The sequence below is a fragment of the Curcuma longa genome, chromosome 21 (genome assembly GCF_044706935.1).
Source record: "Curcuma longa cultivar G26 ecotype Majalengka, Jawa Barat chromosome 21, ITB_CL_G26_1.1, whole genome shotgun sequence".
NCBI lineage: Eukaryota > Viridiplantae > Streptophyta > Magnoliopsida > Zingiberales > Zingiberaceae > Curcuma > Curcuma longa.
In genome coordinates, this window is record NC_133881.1 from 12,384,895 (window position 1) to 12,404,620 (window position 19,726).

Consider the following 19,726-nt stretch of genomic DNA (forward strand, 5'->3'; position numbering starts at 1 on the left):
TACACTATCTTTAACTCTGTTTTCTGAGACAATCAGAGCAGAGAAATGTAGATAAAAATATAAATCAATCGTGATACATGACTTTCACAACCCTAATAATAAAAAAAAATCCATCATTTACATTTTTATCGAATGAACGTCTCATTTTTAATTAAAATCAAATGGACACTTTATTTAAGTTGATACATCCAAAATCCCCTTATAATTCTTAATCATTCGGTCATACTAGCTTCTATAATTGTAGAAGCTAACAACTAACTTCTACAATAATAATTTTATATATTTTGATTTTACTTTTTTGAATGATAATCTAATTAAAATAACATTTGAACGAATAAAATAAATGATGAAGACTACATAACATTTACTATATTTTAAATGAACATTATCTGATATAGAAGCTAACAATATGCGGAAGCTAACAACTAGTTTTTATACGGCCAAATGATCAAGAATTGTAAAGTCATTTCGAGATGTTTAAGTCAAATGGAGTATTCATTTGACTTTAACTAGAAATGGATCAATGATATATCTAATTTAATTAAAAAGTGGGGCGCCATCTTAATTTTTTGCCTATCAAATAATACGAAACAAATACTATTGCAAGTAAATTGTGAAATAACAAGAACATGAAACCCTAATAACAGGGTAACAAAAAAGTATTTACAAGTAGGAGAAGATACAAGGGTACAAGTTTCAGTTGAAAAAGACCAATGGAACTTGCAATAAATCAAAATTTAAAAAAGGTTGTTGCCATTTTGACCTCAAAATCTGCAAGTGTTTTCTTCACTAAGATGTCAATTGATTAATTATCTGGTGTTCTTTTGAAGTGCAGTAATATGCAGTGAAAATTAATTTATTATTTTATAATTTACTATTTCTTGTTGGATATTGAGTTTTAACGGACTAATATGATTTTGTGAAAAATTGTGATATCATCAATCAATGAAAGTCGAAATTGACTTCAAACTCAAAATCTACGTTTTGCGTAGATAGATCTAAACTATTAATTTACTCAAAATCGATTAAGCGTAAATGAGAAATTATTTGTTCAAGTCAATCTAGAATAATATTAATTGTTAATTAATAGTATATAAGGAAGTGCATGGAGAATAATTCTATATTAGAAAAATTTGATGAGCTTCCCTTTCTTATTAATGCTGTTGTGTTAATGGAGTTAATACAAAAATCCAAGTGCTCTCTTCTCATAGGCAAGCAGCTTGCACTTGCGAGCCTCGGCCCGCCACTTGTCACGTGCGCATGCGCGCAATGGGTGTTTTGCTGGAGCACTTTGCACTTTGTGCCTATGTGGCATCCACGTGGGTAGGGAGAGATGACTGGACTGCTGACCGGATAAACGGATGACAACCGTTGAACAAAGAGGTGTGATGAATCGCATAGGCATCCACATGGGTAGGAAGAGACGACGCTTCAGATCAAGCCTCATCACCAGAGGTTATATCGCGATTCTTCGCGATCCGACGCTCCAGATTACATTACATGCTGATACAAATAAATAGATAATAAGAAAAATATTTATATAAATGTAGCTACTACCACAAAGCAGTTGGTGAATTTAATTTATTTAAAATTGATCATGGTCAAGTGATTATTACTTAGTGTTGGTGATCTTATTAAGAAAATGTATGATTTACATATGTATCCTAATGCTCGTACTATATAAAAAATAATCAAATTATTGTAAAGATTGGTGCGATCTCTAACAACTAATTTTCTCTTAAATTTGAAATTACAAATTTATTTTATTTCGTTGTTGTTGATAAAAAAATTTTAGCTAGTTTGAAATGATTTAATTAAATTTAAATAGTTCGAAACTATTTTATCATAATACGCTGTTAATGAATTTTTATTAACCCTTAAATTTTCTAAAAGATCTGATGCGTTCGGATCCGGATTTCATCCAATTTCGACCCGACAACCTCTTCCTCTTCTTTCTTGCCCTGTTCCGTGTCGCGATTGAGTTTTGGGTGTGTGAAGTGATGCGTGGTCATGGCTCGCCCTTCGACGCTCTATCTGCTCTTCTACAATTCCCTCCAAACCCTCGGATGGTCCTCTCGCCTCCTCCCTTCTCCCCTCTTCTTCCCTCTTCCCGCCCAGATCTAGCAATCTCACATCGCTCTTCGCTTGCAGGGCGCTCGCCCTCGCCCGGGTCCTCGGAAGCTTCGTCTCGGATAAGACCATTCATGGAGCATATGCGTCCGCCGGAGACCTTATATGTGAGATATTTTTGTCTTTCTCGCTTCGTTTGGTTGTTTTGACTCACTAACATCGCTTTTTCTTCTTCCATTGGGGCGTTCTTGGCAGGTTTCTTGCAGACGATCGCCTTCGTCGAAGTCCTTCATGCCGCTTTCGGCGAGTTCATTTGTTATCTTGCATTATTCTTTCTCTTAAATGTGTGAACTTTTTGCTATTGGGCTGATCAGGCTTGGTTCCAAGTGGGGTTATGCTTGCGCTGATGCAATGGGGAGGGAGGACCCATTTCTTGCTGGCCATTATTCGCCAAATTCCGGAGGTAATATTCTAATTTGTCTAAGCTTCACGAAGCATTTTTATTGAGGCATTAAAGCATACAAGGAAAGTTCAGGCTTGTATATGTTTTGCTGCAGGTTCAACATCTCCCATCAGTTTTCATAACCTTTCTAGCGTGGAGCATGTCTGAGGTGATCATAGTGATCTATCATGTTGACCTCGAGTTTTTATGTTTTTTGTTGATATGACAAGGTTATTCATCAGCAGTTTAGAAATTAGTTTTTGTGAAGTAGAAGCATTTTTGTTTGATATGCTTGAGTTCCATTGCCGTCGTTCACTTATTTTCAGGCAATAAGATACCCACATTATGCTTTGAGTTGCATTGGAATTTCTTTGTCATGGCTAACCTACCTCAGGTTTGTCTTCTGCTTGATACTTCTTTTAATTTTTTTAAATTCATGTGCGAGCCAAAATCTATATCTTGAAAATAATTTTTGTATATATATTCTTGTATAAATAATTTTCCCAAACTCTCATAAACTGGTGCAAACATGATTTCTCGAACAACTTCTGTTAATTGTTCCATGAAATTATCCATAGTGTTATGATTCCAAAGGATAACTGCTTTAGAATTCTAAAGTGGGATATCAACAATGGATGTCAGTTTCTCAACTGCCAAGAGAGTTGAATTGAAATAAAAAATGTCTGAGTGAAGCAAGCTATGATTATTTGTCAAGAATAGAGAAGGCAAAGCTAATATGTATACTACGCACCAACTATGCCTAGGATTGTGTGAATATCCCTGGTACTCCAATTATTGTAATGAATAGTGAAGATATCAATTCTAACCATCCATATGCAACCATGTGATCAGTTATTAAATTCACCAATTTTATATTAGTAAGTTCATTTATGTGATTACATATGAGCAGACAATTTGAATGATCCAAATTGTAATTAGGAAAATCTTCTTAGCAAAGAGAAGAAATCTTCTAAGCAGTGACTGTATATGGTGTGAACTCAAAAAGTGATGTAAGTTTTCTAACCTAGATTTAGTCTGAGAAGCGTAGGGGCTGGAAATTGCCATTTTAGAGATTGCATTGCCTTTTTATTGGAGTTCCATATGAACAACTAAAAAACGTATGCAAAGACCTGCTTCGTATAGTAGATACATTTATGGAAGGCATCAGACCAGTTTACTTTCTGTTTTCAGCGTGTCTTTTGACAATCATACACTAATTTGATCTGCAAATTAATTTATTAATCCGTATTACCATTTTGTGAAGTATAAGGCATTTAGGTGTGTTTTGGACTTCTTGCATCTCATGTCTTATTCTACTTACCTCAACCTCTGTATTCATAATCAATGAAACTACATAGTGCAACAACTAGACTCCACATACCAATAGGTTTTTATACGTAAACATTTTGCATGATCATGATTTAGAAAAGTTGCCAAGTTAAAAAAGGTGTGTTTAGATCGTGAGATGATTATTAGAACCGAGCATCTTTCTTCCAGATAGAGAATAGTTTGGAAATCAGAACCTTGGCCTCTTGAAGCACTTGTGCATCTAGCAACGTTAGTTGGATGCCAATTCTCACAACCTGATTCAGGACAACTTGCTTGACTGACATGTAGGTTTGAATCATCTGGCCATTGTTTAAACTATAGTTCTCAATCAATAAACCAATAAATTAGGCCCAGCATCTAGCTTCTTGGTTCTTCACCTAACATCAGCTTGTGGGATATCTGCATCTATAGCTCTCTCCTAATAAAATCATAGATTTCATTCTACTCCGGAGCGTTAAAAACCGGAAATCCATATCTAGCTGTTGCCTTAGATCATGCATGGTTACTCAAAGCAGGGTTTTTTTTTTTTTTTTGTGGTTTCCTCAGGTACACTGCTTTTATCGTTCTGTACCCCATTGGGCTTGCTCCCGGTGAAAGTAAGAATGAGAAGTACATTATCCATATTGATTCAGATTAAAGAACAGAGTCTTTCTTCTGATACTCTCGTCCGTTACAGTGTGGCTTATGTACCAAGCACTACCATTTATAAAGGAGAGAAACCTTCATGCTAAATTCTTTGGCAAGCTCGCTATCAGCTACTACTATTTTGTTCTGGTACGTAAGTTTGTGCTCTTACTTCATATATTACTCCTTATGAGACTCGACAATGATTTATTAATCTCTGGCAGGTTGTGTTAATCTTCTATCCATTTTTATGGTTAAAGCTGTATCTTCACTTATTTAGGCAAAGGCGTTCCAAGCTGGGGAAGAAGCATCATAAAATGAAAAAAGTTTGAGCCGAGAAATCAATGGTTAAATCATGGCATATTGTATATTTACTATGTACTGAAACTGCGATTCTATCTATTATCTACATTTTAACGCTGCAAAAAACATTGTGAGGCCTCTTATAGCTGCTGGTGTATTTGGTTGGCCACGCTGGAAAATTAAATGGCATTTTACTGAACCTCTTGAGTAAGTTTTGATATTATCTAAATCACAAATTTTATTTTTATAATCCAAATTTTGTACCATATTTTTAAAATACTTCTGTTTCTGATTCATTGGTCAGTTTTATTTGAAATTAGCTAATCTATTTGGAGAATTTTAAATTATTTTAAATTTAAAATCTTCTTAATTTATATGTATTCAGAGAATTTAATAACGTAATAAATTTTTAAATTTATAAAATTTGATAAAATTTATTATAAAGTTTAAGATAATGATATTTATTCATTTTGCCACGTAGCAAAATAATATGAAGTGTTTCGACGCGTTTATAATTTTTGACAGGCAGGTAGTTTGGCGATTTTGGAAGTTCAAGGAATTGTAATGAAATTTTCTCTAATCTTCCTCGCACAGAAAGCTCACGCTAAGCTCCTCAAAGCCGGCGTCCCATCGCAGGAATCCAATCTTGCTCGTGATTCCTGTCACTGCTCCGCCTTTCACCATGCCCGCAAGCTGTTCGACGAAACGCCCCGCTGGAACGTTGTCTCGGCGACGTCCCTTTTGTGCACATTCGCCCGCCGGGGTCGCCACCGCGATGCCATTTTGCTCCTCCCTCGCTTTCTTGCTCTCGGCATCCGGCCCAACGAATTCACCTTCGGCGCGGCGCTGCACTCCTCCACCTCCCTTGGCGATCTCGACGTCGGCAAGCAGCTCCATGCTTTTGCGGTAAAGTTTGGTCTCCGTTCTAATGTGTTTGTCGGCAGCTCCCTCGTCGACCTCTACGTCAAATTGGCTATGATTCAAGAAGCGCAGATCGCGCACGAAGACATCGACGAACCAAATGTCGTCTCGCACACCGCGCTCTTGAGCGGGTACCTTAAGAATGACAGGTTCCATGACGCAATGCAGCTGTTCGACGAAATGCCCGAGAGAAATATCGTCGCATGGAACGCAGTGATCGGAGGCTGTAGTCAAGTTGGCCTCAATGAGGAAGCGGCCAATCTATTCCTGGCCATGTTGCGGGAAGGTTTCAGGCCTAACCAGTCCACCTTCCCCTGTCTTCTTACTGCGGCAGCAAACATGGGAGCGCTGGGGATGGGCAGAAGCTTTCATGCTTCCTCTATCAAACACTTGGGCCAGCTTGATGTTTTTGTGTCGAATTCACTGATCAGCTTCTATTCCAAATGTGGCTGTTTGGAAGACAGTGTCTCAGAATTTGAGAGCCTTGAGGAGAGAAATCAAGTTTCTTGGAATGCTATGATTTGCGGGTTCGGGCAAAATGGAAGAGGCAAGGAGGCTGTGGAATTCTACAATAGAATGCGGCGATCGGGGATGAAGCCGAACCGCATCACTCTTCTTGGCTTGCTGTTTGGTTGCAGCCATGCAGGCTTAGTGGAAGAAGGATACGCTTGCTTCAATTCTGTGAAATCTGAGCAGCCAGAGACATTGACAATGGAGCATTATGCTTGCGTGGTGGATTTGCTAGCTCGGTCTGGAAGATTTGAGGAAGCAGAGAGGTTCCTCGAGGAGCTACCTTTTGAGCCAGGAATCGGGTTTTGGAAGGCCTTGCTCGGGGGGACTCATTTGCATCCAAACACAGAGGTCGTGGAGTCGATTGCAAACCGGATTCTCGCACTGAATCCCAAGGATATATCGTCCTACGTTTTGCTATCCAATGTCTACTCAGCTGCAGGGAATTGGAAGAGGGTGTCGATGATCAGGAGAGAGATGAAGGAGAAAGGAATGAAGAGGATTCCTGGTTGTAGCTGGATTGAGATCAGGAACCAGCTTCATGTGTTCTTTACTGGAGATAGCAGGCATGCAAAGACTGATGAGATTTATATGGTTTTAGCTACATTCTTGGACACTGAAGAACAATACCAAACACGTATCTGGATTTAAACTTGAAGCTCGATTCTGTGCTGCAGATTGATTAACAGATATACTGCGAGTCCAGGATTGCCTGAAGCTGATTCTTTGTACCCAGTTCTGCTATTGAATGCAACCGCAGGTGGATTTACAGATATCGCCATGGCCACCTTGTCCAGAGCCTAAGGAAGATCTTGAGGTGGATTTTGAGCTTTTCATATTTAAATGCTGTAAGTGAAATTTTCTTTTCTTCTACATTTGTGTCATTTTATTGTGAGATCAAAAGTTTCACCAAATGATCGTATTACATATTTGTATTCTTTAATAGAGGTGTCGATCGAGATTGAACCCGACACAATCATCTTTGCTAAATTTATTAGCACACAGAAAGCACTTCTCTATTCTTGAGTAGAGGTGCGGATCGAGTCAAATTGAGCTTGGTCTAACTTGAATTAGCACTAAATTAGGTTGTGTCGAGGACCACATGCATGTTAAACCGGACGCAACAATCGGGCCGAAAATACTAAGTATGTGGTCGACCGCAGCCAGACCAAACCTAGCCCTGATCATTTAGTATGGAACACACTCATGATCCCAGACAGATAGAACTCAAACCCATTTTTATTAAATAGTATAACAAAATAAATCATGATTACAGACATTTCTGTATACAAAATAAAATAAAATGCTCAATCTACTGAGCAAAGAAAATAGTTGTTCCGAAGAAAAAATAATAATAAAGGGAATGAACACTGAGCAATCAAGTAGAATTTGACTAGTTCCAATTTTACACTTAGACAACTTCATTGTGGGGCAATAGAGGTTCTTCTGCTGGAGTGGTGCCATCTGAGTCTTGTTTCCGATTCCATAGGCTCTGCAGGAAGCTGAACTGTCTCTTTGGTTTTGAGGCAGTGTTGTCTGAAACTTTGGGTGAGGATGGAGGATTCATGTTCTGTACGTGCCGAAGGCAAACCTGCACTGCATCATGCACTCTCACAAAGAACCATTCCGCGCCGATCAGGTCTATTACTCCAGCCCGCCAAAGTAGAAGATGAACTCCTTGGTTTGGATTGGCAATGGCAATCTGAAAAGGCAACCTCAGATACTGAATGAACGTTTGTGGTTATACAGAGGATGTTCTAACACCAAATTATGATATCATTTTGTAACCTGGATGCCTCTTGACTTGTACTCCTGATGCAAATCCCTCAGAGCTTGAACTGCACTCGAGTCGATATATGCAACAGCTGCAAAGGTTTATGGTTATGGTTTTCGAGATGATGGTAGTTGACAGAGGCATGTGAACTCACATTTTCCCCTTCCTCATGTGCCATAAAGTCATAGACAATGAACCACATCTATATTAACAGTTCAGGTACAGATGAGAGAGTTCTTACGTGACATTTCAAGGATAATGAAATATATTCGTCCAACATCTGATCCACGTTTTGTGCTACCGTCGACATTTAGCTCATATTCGCGCAATCTGACAAAAGTTTGAATGATCATAAAAACTGTACTAAATTCTTAGCAAGACCCGGGCAATGGAAAATGGATGGAAGGCTAAATCCTTACTGAAGTTAACCTTTTCCTGCTATTCTAGATCTGAAAGAAACAGGATCTCACCTGTCTTTAATACAACTTATGTTGGCAAAATAGATCGGTGCATCGATTCGGATAACCACAATTCCATTGTACGTGCATGCTTCAGGGTATTGTACAACATTTCGATATAGAGTGGTTCCAGGAAGACGTCCCAGTACAGCTGAAATAAAATACATCAACATATTAGGTACAAGTACTTGCAGCTACTTGTTAATTAATGCTTATATGGATTACTAATTTAAAATCGTGTTTGCAGTCATACTTATGTTTAACTAAACCTTAAAAGAGTAAGATTATCCTACAGTGGTAAGATGCCAGATTGAAATTAGCAAGACCTGATTAATTAGTAACTCTGATGCAGAACAAGATGAGGTTTAAGTGCGAAGAGAAGGAAAGAATGAAGCGAGCAGGGTTTTACAAGGGGGAAAATCTTCATACATTTCAAAACATAAAATATAACATGGTGCAATACAATACAACCTTCATATTAGCTTATTCATAAATTTTTTTTAAAAAAACATACATAAGAAGATTACCAAACTACTCTGGCAAGCAACTACACAATAAGAGATTATGCACAAGATGTGAGTCCATATGCAATAAAGAGACTCTGAAACATTCAGTAGTTTAGAGGCTGATCAGTATCCATGTAACTTTGGAATATATACTGAAACAAGCAAGTTGTAAATGAAAAAAAAAGTTAATTCTTGTGTACCGCGATCAAACTGATTGTTTGATTCTCCAGTAGCAAGGAGATAAACAAAAGATCCTAATAGTAACTAATAGAGAACTAGTTTCTTGCAAAGTAGGATGTAATGTATAAGCAGACAACTGGGACTCAATAAACAGAAGCACAAGTAATTAATTGGAAAATAAAACTTTACCAATGTGGGGATTTGCTGATTCATAGATGACAAATGCAAGTGAGAAACCAACCTACAAAAAGAACAACAGCACTCAGTCGGCCTATTTCAGAATTCTTTTGTGTAGAATGCACTAATATGGAGCATATGGCGAAGCAATATTTAAGTTCTAAGATGCATGTTCACGAAGAAAGTAGTAGAAAACCCATTGACATTTAGCAACTACTAAGGGGACTAATGACAGAAATCAGTATGAAATAAAAGTTAGAAAGTAGATTGATATTTAGGATAAGATTAATAATATCACCATCCCCATCTAGTCACTTTTGGACAAACAATATTTTAGAGGTTAACAAAGAGCATTGCAAATTGATTGTCATTATGTTAGAACCAGAGAATCTCTTGTTGAGTCCACAAATAAGACAAATTTCTGTTAGGGACAAACCAACTGTAAATCTTTAGATGATGTAGAATACAGATTCTGAAAACAATATGCAAGTACTTGTGTAGTTACTCTTTCAGATGATGTAGAATACAAATTTCTATTTGGTATTAATTCTCTTATAGCATTGGTGAATTTGCAAGCCGATAAACAATGCTAGATATGAACTCCGCGACTAGACAATAGTTGAATTCATGTATTATCAGGGGTTAAACACATAATGTAGCTTAAAACCCTGTAGGTGTACTTAATAAACAGGGTGTTACCTTCCATTCTATGAGGCATGATTGGAGTTCAGTCTGTGCTTCAGAACTGGTTCGACGATTAGGTGTGCAAAGACCATTATTTGACATGAAGAAACAAATTGGTTTCACCCATACTCGGGTGCATGGTTCAACAAGTAGAGGTCATAGAAGTTGCAAAATATTCTTAATTGACAATAAGCATCAATAGTTGTCATGGAATCAGATAAATACAGTGTAATGGACCACCCATATGAGAAAAAATCATTCTAACTGTATAAAAGCTAAAACATCAGATTTGTATCTAATAAACCAGAGTTTAAAGATGCCTGTATCATGTTTGCCTATGCTTGGACAACTGGAAAAAAAATAATACTCACCCCCACAAGAACGCCAATCTCAATGCTAAAGAATAATGTTATAATGAATGTAATCGTCCAGAGAGTAAAATCTTTCTTATCTACTTGCCACAAGAAAATAGCTTCTTCATAATCCACCTAAAACAGAAAATATAAAAGAGAAATCTGAATAGTTCATTATAAATCTAAACTTGGAATGAATACTGAAGGTGAAGATATAGACCGCTAAGAATTATGTCTATCAGGCATGCATAAATTGTCATAGATGACTCAGAACAGCAGTTAGACAAACTGCCATTGGAACAACATTATTCTAACATAGTGGAGCATATAAGATTTCAATAGGCCATAAAAAGAATCACTAGAACCAACATTCATCAAAATTAACTCACTCTAGTGTGCTCTTAAAGCCTTAAGTTTGTAATCAACAAACCACCACTTATTGGAACCTAATGCAATACAAGTTTTGGTTGGTAAGCGCCCATGATACAGGAAGGTTTAAACAAAAAGTTTTAGTCTAGCAACATAAATGCCAGAAATATCAATATATGCATCACAATATGCCACAAAGTGTTGCTAGTCATCTGTGCTCATCTGGAAATATTCTCCTATTCAATTAAATTAGGACCTCTTATATGAAGAATATAGTGGAATATGGAGCTGATCCTCAATCTAGAATGTGACAGGAACAATAGTCGAAAAGCTGATCATATGTTGAAAAGGCATAATACTATTAACAACAAAATCACATAATTTTCATTTCGGATACATGACCTAAAGAGTGAAGTAAAAGAGCACAATGACCACGAGAAATACAAGAACATTATTCTTACTAGTCCCATGACAGCAGATATCACGATGGCAGCTAAAGCACACTGAAAAATAAAGACAAAAGGCTATGGTAAGCAAGAATATTCACTGATGGAAAGTGTGCAACCAATAATGCATTGCAAGAGGCAACTTAATACAGATGCTGCAGAAATTTCAACATTTATCAAACATGAGAACTGCCTATTATCCTCTAAACGAAAATTTTGAGATTGACAATATAAAATCATTTAAAATGATATAAGAATTGGAAAAAGTCATTTGGTGAAGTAAAATCTTCATTATATTCAGCATATTAGTCATTAATTCTCTAAGGATGCCAACAACTTTAGACAGGTCAGGGACAAGATTAGAACCATAACCTTGAATATTTTGACTTTGCCCTAGGGACAAAGCAAAGAAGTGGATCAAATCCCAACAATTTGTCAAAAATAAATTAGAAGAAGAAGGAAAATAAGGCAGATTGTTTTATGCTCAATTCGATTATCAGCAGGAACAATCATGTGTGCACAGTCAGAAAAAGAAGATTCAAATGAACTGATTATTCAAATCAAATTAGCTTGGGTGAAAACCTTAACAATGTGAATACTCATTGTTATATTGTTCATGAATCAGCTGAAATAATTTTTTTGGTGTTTTTTTGTAAAATGTTAACAACAGTACATATGATAGAGGTAGCTTTATGAAACTGACATACCTGAGGAATGTCAGTGAAAAGTGGTGTCATAAATAAAAGAGCACATGACATTATAATTCCCATCACAATTCCAGATAACCCAGTTTGGGCACCACTCTCATTATTCACAGCTGACCTAGAAAAAGAACCTGTACAAATTTCTGAAATTTCATCCAACAGAAACAAGACAATATGGAATTTCAGACAAATGCGCTCGGCAAGCATGTACATCTTACCTGTTGAAGGGTATGAGGAGAAGAAAGATCCACAAATATTTGCCACACCAAGACCAAACAACTGTGAGAAAAAAAAAAGTAAATTAGGCAGGAATAATCAAGCAATCCATTTTCTAACCGCACTTGGAGCTTCTAAATTACTTGCAGATTGGAATAATATTTGGATTTCAAGTCCAACTACAAAATGTGAAGCTAAAAGCTATGGAAAAAATACCAGAAAATAAGTGGCGGTTGATCAAGATAATCAAATATAACTGTCAGATAAGTATTAAGTGAATGAGAAGTACGGAGAAGTTATTTAAACAATTAGATTAGGTTTTCTCTTTTTATTGTAACCAAAAAAATTCCCAAAGTTATTGGACTTAAACATGATACGAATATAGTCTCTGAGACCAATACTCACTAAGTTGTTAGTTTGCAGGCCTTTTTACACTGTCTACACCAGCCTTGCAGGTAAGCATCTCTGACAGAAAAAGAAGGGAGATAAAATAAAGTAACTCTATGCTGCAAAAGGTTGGAATCCGCCAACCTAGCGGCCCCACACGATCGGCCCCCCGACCATCTGTGAGGAGGTAAATCACGGTGAATGCGGGACTGGCCAGGGCATAGTGGTTGAAGGATTTGGAAACATGACACATTTTGATGTTATCGCATGTGCGCCATGAGCCTTCGAACCGCCTACCTCATGCTGCAAGCTCCCATGCCCTGACCAGCTGCTCCCGCCCGTGGGGGCTAAAATAAAGTAACTCTAGCCATGGTTTTAAGTTGTTGGATTCAGTAATGGAAACTGTATTGCTTCAGTGTCTACTGGCATAAACACACAATACGGATCAGCAAGGTCACACCATATCCACCTGCTCTTCTTTGTTTTTCACTACTTCCTTTTTTCGTCCTGCTGTGCTTCCACTTTCTACTTTTTTCTGCTTAAGCCTCCTCCCTCTTCTACTTATTCTATGTTGTCTCCCTATGCTAAGAGCGAATGAGAAGAAGAGGAGGAAGATGGAGAGAGGAGATGAAGAACACTTTCCTTGGAGGTAGCTCACTTGCCCTACTCAATTGCTGTTAAAGTCATTCTTCCAAGTACAAGCCAAGTTGGCACTTGTCAGATATGGGCGACACAGGGCTGGAAAAGAATAGCATGGATGAGACGTCTGTGGTTGGCAAGTAGGAATTTTCCCTCTAGAGGACATGACAGTATTATTGTTTTCAAAACAATTCAGTATATGTTTATTTCTTACACCTTCCAAATATTGAAACACATTTTTCTGCACGATGATAGCAATGTAGTAGATCTCACCTTACTGCGCCTAATCTTACATGACACTAACTAGTAGCTTATTTTGATTTGTATTGTTTCTCAAAGATGATCCTCCAAGCTAACCCACAAATGAAAGTGTTATAGTCGTGATCAATTTGTCTTCTAAATTGAACTAACCACAAAGCTATAACAACACATCTTTTTAGCTAAAACTCTTAATAGATCATGAGCACTGCAGAACAATCAATTATCAATGCATTAGCAGTTATTAGCATAAGAAGAGAGTTCACTAGAGTGTATATGATCGTCAAAGGAAATTGAAATTTGTCTAAATGGCCATATGCAACTACTGAAAGCAGGCTGCACTGCTGCATTACAATTTTTCCAAAGCATTACCTCTTGATTTGAATCTAGTTCATATCCATTTTTCGCTGCCAAGGCTTTAGCAATGCCCACAGATTCCTGATACGCACTGTGATATTAGTTTTAAATGAAAGTATACTATTTCCAGGAGAAAAGAAAAAAGATACAAAACAGTGTTTTTACCAAAATGGCCACACCGGTAATGAGTAATGCAGTTGGAATTAGGGACTTGACATTCTCAAATCCTGTAGGGATGGAGAACTTTGGCAGTCCCTGAGGTATATCACCTACCTAATAAATAGTACATAATTTAGATACCTTTAATCTCACATTAAACATTTCAAAACATCAAGCTTCATTCGATGGTGCATATTCATCACAGAAATTATACAATGAGAATCAAAAAGCTATTTCCTGGTGCAACGGTAAGGTTGCTGCCATGTGACCTAGAGGTCACGGGTTCAAATCCTGGAAACAGCCTCTTGCCAAAGGCAAGGTAAGGCTGCGTACAATGGATCTTTTCCCCGGACCCCGCATGGCGAGAGCTTCGTGCACCGGGCTGCCCTTTAATCAAAAAGCTATTTCCATAAGATAATTTAAGTTTTTAGCCAAGCTAGTTTGGCTGATAAGAATGGATGTAAACTAGTAAGACAAAAGGATGTTAAGTATCAAATGGTAACTAAACTGAAGAAACTAAAGTTTCGATCATTTCAATACAATTTTGCTGTGTCTACTGAAGTCAGAGGAGGTGTTACTTGTAAGAACTACAATTGGCACAATAGTCTTTTTTTTAGAGTTAGTACCAGTTGAAATTTGTCAACTGTGCCTTTTGATGAGATTGTATTCACTTGTATTCTCATGGGTCTAAATTGTCTAGATTAATACAGAGCAACTGAAAAAACATATCATCGCACCATTTTAATCTATCTCTAACTTCCATATGTTTATAGCTAGTGAGTAAAGTTTTATTGTTTTCTAGAAGCATCAAAATGTAGAAAAACTTCTCAATTTAGGATGTCTTACAACTGAAATTGAATTTGGATGAAATATTTTGACAAAAACTGTGCCAAGTATGACAGGTGTAAGTGGACCAGCTGCTCTAAGAATCCTGAATTTCTTCCTTGATTTCCCCTGCGTTTAAAAGCAAAATTATATCTGAACTTTCTGAAAATAATATGTGATATGGACATGTCGGACAACCATTAGTCAGTTGGTGTAAATGTAATATAAATTATAATACCAGGTGCTTCATCACAAGAAGAATTGCAAGGAAAATAGATCCCATGACAAAGGGCGGCCATGAAAACTGAAGAAAGCAAACAAGCATTTCTCAGAACAGTGAGTGAAATTAATTAGTTATTAAAGAAAGACACAAGGAAATTATAACAACAATGATAACAAGCCATGAGATCCAATAATTTGGGCACCGTGTAAGGTTATGTTTCTAGAAATATCCACATCTTCTAAATCACCTATACTTCCCCCAAATGGAATTTAGAAACTTAAAAAAACCAGTAAAGAAGATCATACACATATCAAGAACCAAACACACTAGAAGGAAAATAAACCAATCAAAATATCAGCATGATAAAAAAGTCTTCCAGCAACTAAAATTTAACTAATAAAAATACACTAGAGAGAATATAATTTAATTCTACTGATCCATCTATGCAAAACTTGACAACTAAATCCTAATATCATCTTATGCCTGACCATAGCTGTCATGAGCATTGATCACAACATTTGATGATCATGATTCTGATTTCTTGGTGTCCAGTGTGAACAAAGTACATCTATGATGATGCTACAACTATTTTCATGATTTTTGTAAGTGCATGATATCACACTAACAAAGATCCACTTTTGATTTTATGCCATAACTAACAACAATGCCTTGAGAAAAAATTCTTCCTCTAGCCAGGATAAGGCAAGTCTAGGTATCTTGAATAGCTTCGGTACTATTTCATGAGCTACTAAGTACCACCAGAAAGGTAGGTGTCAAAACTAGTCAGATACAACAAGAATTACAAGAAGCATTTGATAGGAAATTACCAAAATGATAGGCAAACAGAGATGTATATAAATGTATAGCAGCATTTGTGACCAAGAAACTGCAATCTATTCAATCACAAGACAAAATGTAAGTCTTCAACTAAATGTTCTATTGGTTTACTTTTATCATGGGAAAATTTTCAAAAAAGAAACAACTTATGTAAAACAATTATCAAGGAGTAAGATGGGTGCCTATTCAAATTAAGGGAATCATAAACTTGAAATTTGTCTTCATAAAATCATGCAGTTAGCCAATTCATGAACTTCATCTCGCAAACTCTTACTGATGAAATAAATTTTCACTGGGCATATCACTGGTAACTCCCCAGCCAGCAAATTTGTTGCTCGGAATGAATGAGTCCAAGAAATGGCATTCATACTTTCTACCACATACGTAATGTTTAATGAAAAAGGTTTAGCGAAACATTCTATAGCAAATCTCCTACGCTTTGATAGACTACCTTGAGTCCATTGGGCTGATATGAAAATGTTTATTTTGTTGTTTTGACAAGTCATTATAATTCACGAGAGATATATGAATATGGCTATGCAGTGCTTTGCCGAATAAAAGTAAATAGTGAGATATTCTTGTTAGGGAGTCGTACATATATAAAGGTTAAGGCCTTACTTGTAATATCTTCTAATCAATAATATATACCTATGGTTTCTTGAGAATGCGGAAACCAAAATCTTCACTTAACATGGTATTAGAGTTGTCACCTCCTCCTGCGTCGTAACCAACTGCACTTTCTCGATTTACCTCCTCACAAATGGTCATGGGGCCGACCGTGTGGGGCCGCTAAGGTGGCGGATCCACCTTTTTGTAGAAGAGTTGTCACCTCCTCTCTCGCCTAACCACTCTTCTTCCCAAGATTGCAAGTCAAATGCCCTCGTTTCTCTTGCACAACACAAGATCACATCCTCTCTTTACAACATGAGTCACACACCATGTCCCATCTTCTTTCATGTGTCATGCCCTCTCCGTGTTGCTCGTCAACTACACGACATTCATCCCATGTGCGCCTCTACATTGTGTTGCCTCCGTTGGCTTGTTTGGATGATCTCTCTCTAGGGTACTTCACCCACTTAACCACCTAGCCTTGTTGCCTGCTCAATCGACATTGACCTTCCTCTCAATCAAAAATTGTCCTCGATTGCCCTTTGTGTTATTGTGTTATGTGCCATCACATTATCTCCTCCACATAGATTCCATCCCATCACTTCATCACACGGTCTCCTACGTGCTGTCAAGTCCTCCTTGGTTGCCATTTGTGCCACCATGTCGCATACCAGTGTGGACTTCAACACATCAGCTTGTCTCCACATTTGTGTCACTCCAACTTCACGCCACGCTTCTTCGTCGCCATCGGTGCCTGCGTTGCTCTATCTCTAACCATTGTTGCAAAGAGGTCATCAATTATTCTCTTTTCATGTGAGTTTCTTTCATGTGTCATCATCACCAATGATCTCCTATTCATCAATAATATATAAAAATAGGGAGAGATACTGCGGTTTCTAGAGAAGGAGGAAACCTAATTTTTCCCTCAACAATGCTAATCAATTTGGCACATAACAGTTGAAGCTTCATCTTGATAACTACCACCAACTCTTAAATTTGGTGGCGAACAAGAATTAAAAAGGATAATAGTAGAAGCTCTTACCAACATCATCCAAAAGAATTAAGGATAAAATAACTCAAGAAGTATTAATGGAGTAAGAAGTATGAAATGATGGATTATCTTTTTTTGGTTTATTTTGCATTGGCCAAGAAGTTGGCTGCATAGTTAAAGTAGTCAAGTAAATGAGATGATTCACCAAACTAACTGAAGCATTTGATGATGCTCTACTACTCAATAAATGTAAAAATTAGATGTGATTTAGAACAGATAAATCCAAAAATGGGAACCTCACGTTACCAGCACCAGCAATTATGCTCTTGACTAGAGGTATTATTTTGCTGCTGCGAACTATACTGTATCCGAGGAAGTATTTTAACTGGGATAGTGCAATTACAATGGCTGAAGCAGTCGTGAAGCCTGATATCACAGAGTGATTAACAAAACGAATCAGCCATCCAAGCCTGTAGAATTACATATATATACATATATTAGTACTAAAAAAAGCTTTCCGTTCCTTCTCACAATTTCTGTTTGGCAGACATGCCAATTTGCAGTCAGCAAACATGATCAATCATGTTCAAAGTTTAATTTTGCAGATGGAGACACAGGGAGAGTTCAGTTACCGTAATAAGCCCATTAAGCATTCAAATATGCCAACCATGAGCGACATTAATATTGCCAGCTCTGTATACAACTTGTCTGAAGGATCAACGATGGGAGTGAGGACGTTGGACACTAGAAGGGAGGTCAAAGCCACAGGACCAACAGCAAGCTGGCGTGATGACCCGAATATGGCATACACAAATACTGGAACGAAACCCCCATCTGCATAGAGCATTGCCTTGGAGCACCATTAGTGGGCATCAATATTGTAGAGAGGAAATTACATGTGGATGCAGTAAGTACACTATACTCACAAAGTCCGTAAATTGGATTAAGGCTTGCTAATTTTGCGTACGACATGGACTGCCAATTTTAAGAGCAATTTAATCAGACTTATGAACGCTCAAAGGCAAACAAGATAAGATATTCAGCCACAAAAACTTTCTTTCAAGAAAAAGAATCGATTTTTCCCTTTATTGGTCCCTGATTCTACAATATCCATTCGATTTCCAAGAAATAAATGAGAAAAAAATCCCTGCTCCGGATCATGTAGAAGGGAACAGCAAAGACAATCGCCATGGAAGAAGGTATTTTCCTGATCGTGAAATTGCAAAAAAATGATAAAGGTCAAACCTGCGGGACGAGCATGACGCCGACGGTGATACCGGCCATGAGGTCAGCCTGGAGGTATTCCCTAAGCCGATAGTTCCTCATCCATCGGGTGCAGGGGAGGAGGAGCTCCAGCCAGTCCGTAGCGGACATGCTCCGCACCCTGGCCGCCCACCGCCCGAAGACCTCCGCCGACTGCGATACAGGGGAGGGCGGCGCCGCGGGAGGCTGCAGCGGAATCACCTTCACCGCCCGACTCCCCCCGTCGCTGCTGAGGCTGCTGCTGCTGGCGACACGAATCACGTCGGCGGAGGCAGACGAACCCTCCATGCTTGGAAACTTCTATCGTCCTCTTCCCGCCCACTAACGGCTTGAGAACGAGAACCGTATCTCGCTCCCTACCATTCGCTCTTCACAACTACCAATCAGAGGCTCCTCCGGCGTCCGGAGACTAACATTCCAGGGGTGTAATTCTAAATTCTTCAAGTCCCCGCCCTTCTTTGTAAATCGCAGATCTGGCCGGAATTGTCCCCTCATTTCCTCATTTGGAATGCACTCCCTCGCCCAATCGGAAAACGCAGATGATATGTGTCGGCACTTGGGTGATATTTGAATTCTGAAAAGAGCAGGGTAACGTGGTAATTTTTTCAAATTCACAATATATATATTGTGTATATTGTGAGAAGGTAAATCAAAAAATTATAATTGATCAGATAGAAATTTAAACTATTGTCCTCTTTTATAATTCTGTTATGTTGTAACCAACTCAGTTATGTCCCGAAGATTATTATCATTGGAACATCAAATCCATTTAGAATCGAAATTAAATTGATCGATCATAGAATCATATCATACTTCCAAAAAATTTTAAAATTATATGATATATGATTAATAATTAAAAAATATCTAAAAAATCATTTATATATAAATAATTTAATAATTTTATATATAATCGTCAATATTTAACATCACATAGGATATTATTATCGGTATAAATTTAAATTAATTAGTAATTAATAATATTTATATTTTCATATCTAAAATAAAATTATTATAAATTAAAATAATAATAATAATCACATTCAATCTCAAAAACATTTTTTATTCATAAAATAAAATTTCCTAATAAAAATAGGTTCTAATAAAAATTATAT

The 19,726-nt window shown here is 37.4% G+C and overlaps 3 protein-coding genes across 4 annotated transcripts; 2 read left to right on the forward strand and 1 right to left on the reverse strand.

Moving 5' to 3' along the window:
- Positions 1-1,983: 1,983 nt before the first annotated feature.
- LOC141814831 (uncharacterized) lies at positions 1,984-4,950 on the forward strand. Of its 2 annotated transcripts, none has more exons than XM_074702780.1 (9): positions 1,984-2,069; positions 2,152-2,237; positions 2,326-2,373; positions 2,445-2,533; positions 2,628-2,681; positions 2,839-2,906; positions 4,388-4,437; positions 4,518-4,615; positions 4,690-4,950. In XM_074702780.1, the coding sequence occupies exons 1-9, from the start codon at positions 2,011-2,013 to the stop codon at positions 4,795-4,797; spliced, it is 660 nt and encodes a 219-aa protein (XP_074558881.1). In that variant the 5' UTR covers positions 1,984-2,010; the 3' UTR covers positions 4,798-4,950. The 2 variants fall into 2 exon arrangements, with proteins under 2 accessions (XP_074558881.1, XP_074558882.1); XM_074702781.1 differs by having other exon boundaries at positions 4,746-4,950.
- A 382-nt stretch (positions 4,951-5,332) lies between these two features.
- Positions 5,333-7,128, forward strand: LOC141815194 (pentatricopeptide repeat-containing protein At5g42450, mitochondrial-like). The gene has a single exon (XM_074703114.1). The coding sequence runs from the start codon at positions 5,333-5,335 to the stop codon at positions 6,848-6,850; it is 1,518 nt and encodes a 505-aa protein (XP_074559215.1). The 3' UTR covers positions 6,851-7,128.
- Positions 7,129-7,423: 295 nt separating this feature from the next.
- Positions 7,424-19,021, reverse strand: LOC141814526 (sulfate transporter 4.1, chloroplastic-like). Its single transcript, XM_074702481.1, has 17 exons — positions 18,597-19,021; positions 18,278-18,326; positions 17,984-18,185; positions 17,653-17,821; positions 14,930-14,995; positions 14,713-14,820; positions 13,873-13,980; positions 13,723-13,788; positions 12,069-12,129; positions 11,854-11,981; positions 11,162-11,203; positions 10,350-10,466; positions 9,307-9,358; positions 8,444-8,582; positions 8,215-8,303; positions 7,988-8,064; positions 7,424-7,901 (listed from the first exon to the last, which is right to left on the reverse strand). The coding sequence occupies exons 1-17, from the start codon at positions 18,900-18,902 to the stop codon at positions 7,611-7,613; spliced, it is 2,070 nt and encodes a 689-aa protein (XP_074558582.1). The 5' UTR covers positions 18,903-19,021; the 3' UTR covers positions 7,424-7,610.
- Positions 19,022-19,726: the final 705 nt, after the last annotated feature.